Genomic DNA, 2,500 nt, shown 5'->3' with positions numbered 1-2,500 from the left:
GGTCCGTGATGTCTTCTGAGAGCGCTGGTTCTTTAAATTCAGTGCGTGAAGAACTGGATGATGACCTCAGGTAAAACTCAATAGATTCGAATCTTCTGAGGTGGTGAAATAATCTATGATGGAATCACTCTTACTGTCCCCAAGTGTTTTGTTCCTCTTAAACTTAACCTTTTTAGCCAGAAGATATGTATATATTTATATAAACTGAGGAGGAACTAAACAGAAACGTAACCACAAAGCATTTAACCTTAAACTGACCCAAAATATCAGCCGAGACATCCCAGCAGCTCCAGTTCAGTGGTCGGGAGAACAGGTAGAGCTCATGGCTCTGATTATTCGTGTCTCCCTCTGGTGGCTGCAGGCTGAACAGCTACTACAAGGTACATCCTGGTCCACCATTAAACAACAGATCACAGTGTTCAACAATAACACTCCTGAAAAACAGTGAAGAGCTTTAAACTCCTCTGTTCTGAAGATGTGGAAAACTTAAAGTTCCAGCTTTATGTCTGACTGATACACAGCGCTGACCCTGGAGACTCCTTCCATACAACACACTCGAGCTTCTCTTTATTTCACCATAGCAACACTTTTTAAAATCTGTTTATTGTCAGTGGAGCGTGAGTGAGCCGTTACCATAGAAACGATAACAAATAAAATGTATCGTGGATCGTTGCTGGTGTTTAGCGAGTGGCCTCTTTATTCTATTTTATGAATGAACTATTTCTCCTACAGGACGTTCGACAGGCCGGTCTCTCCGAGCGCCCAGTCCCAACGAGCGCCCAGTGAACGCTCTTCTGCCTTTACATCTAATTTTGAGGAATCTAGCAGGTAAATCAAACAAGATCATTTGGTGAAACAGTGAAATAGCGAGTGATGCTGTGGTGCGCTGAAGCCGAGTTACTGTTACCACCATGAAGTCTATTATTTTCTTAAAACCAGAGAGATTAGAGTCGTGTTTATATTCTGTTTATTAGCCTGCTGAATTCCATCAGCCCAGTAATTAATGCTAGTTTATGTTGTTGTGGTGTGTTGTGACTCTCTGCTTCTCCTGCTCTTATACTGTCTCAATGAACAGGGACTCAGGGATAGCTGGCTCGAGCGACTGCATCCTCTTTTCCATTAGGAGAGGAGAGGGCCTCAGTAAAGCGCCTCCTCTGGCCACGGGACCTGATGATGTGCCCTGTGACTTTTGCACAGGAAGTAAAAGCAAAGCCTTCAAGTCGTGCTTGATTTGCCTTCGTTCCTTCTGCTCAAGGCACGTGATGGATCACTACAAATACAAAGAGCTGGAAGAACACCAACTGGTGGAGGCGACCACAGATATAAACGTGTATAATGAGTTGACTGAGCTGAAGCAGGCCATCAGGAAATTGAGCGAGGAGAACCGGTCGCTGAAAGAGTTATTAAAGTCCTTGGAAGAAAGCAGCGGACCGAAACTTCCTGCCTACATCTGTAAAGGAATAATCCCCACAGCAGGTGAGAGAGAAATGATCACATACTGTTTACATACAGAGAGAACATCAGTACAGGTGAATGAAGGACTTTCTCTCCTCCCAGCCAACGTGGTTCTGGATCCTGAGACGGCTCACCGAGCGCTCATCATCTCCTCCAATGGCAAACGAGTGCGAATGGGACAAAAAACTAAAGTCAAGCCCGGGCCTCAGAGGTTCGACAGGTGGGAGTGTGTGCTGGCTAAAGACGGCTTCAGCTCAGGACGACATTACTGGCAGGTAAGAACACACCTGTACTCATAATTACAGCAGTTCACTGATCACCACTGTACCTGACGACCAATCACTGATCACCACTGTACCTGACGACCAATCACTGATCACCACTGTACCTGACGACCAATCACTGATCACCACTGTTCAAATTTGCAGTTATCCTGATGTTTATCAGTGATACAAACCAGGGCTGCACGATTATGACAAAAATCATAACTGTGGATTATTCCCTTGAAATTGTAATTGCAATTATTAATAATGATTATCACAATTTACATTAAATGGTGTTCTGAATAGCTTTATATCATTGTTTGAATCAACTGCATGCCATATTTTATACAAAAATTAAAAAAGCTGAAAACCTTCTTCTTGAAAAACTTTTATTACTAAAGACTTAAACGTCAACTACACACTGCTTTACATTACTTTGATTTCTTTAAATAAAAAAGGGAAAATATGCATGGTATAATAATGTTATACTAAAAAAAAAATTTAATTTATGAATCTAGGCAGTAAGATGAGGAGAGGATGACCTCTCTCTTGTCCAGTGTGTTTATGAATATTTTAAACCCCGCACTGGAAACTGTGTTAATCTGCACCAGGTCTTTTACAGTGAAATGTATAATGGCTTCAGTTCTCTCCATCAGTCTTGGAGAAGCAGCCGGATACGGAGATGTACAGAACCCCGAGGTCGTGATGGGAGTGTGTGTTACAGTTCTCACATGGCTTGTTGCTTTTTTTCAGGCTAAAACACTGGTGGTACTGCACTCTGT

At 42.6% G+C, this 2,500-nt stretch overlaps 1 protein-coding gene across 5 annotated transcripts in view; it reads left to right on the top strand.

Annotated features, from left to right (window-relative positions):
* Positions 1-2,500, top strand: part of LOC131353261 (uncharacterized) — a 42,270-nt gene that overhangs the window by 15,794 nt on the left and 23,976 nt on the right. For all 5 annotated transcript variants that reach the window (XM_058390162.1, XM_058390161.1, XM_058390160.1 and 2 more), the window contains exons 10-13: positions 1-70; positions 733-828; positions 1,076-1,476; positions 1,558-1,730. The exon at positions 1-70 is cut by the window's left edge and continues 29 nt beyond it. In XM_058390162.1, coding sequence (XP_058246145.1) covers positions 1-70; positions 733-828; positions 1,076-1,476; positions 1,558-1,730 — 740 coding nt within the window. The remainder of the gene's footprint in view (positions 71-732; positions 829-1,075; positions 1,477-1,557; positions 1,731-2,500) is intronic.

The sequence above is a fragment of the Hemibagrus wyckioides genome, linkage group LG05 (assembly GCF_019097595.1).
Source record: "Hemibagrus wyckioides isolate EC202008001 linkage group LG05, SWU_Hwy_1.0, whole genome shotgun sequence".
NCBI lineage: Eukaryota > Metazoa > Chordata > Actinopteri > Siluriformes > Bagridae > Hemibagrus > Hemibagrus wyckioides.
This window is presented reverse-complemented; position numbering and strand designations above follow the sequence as displayed.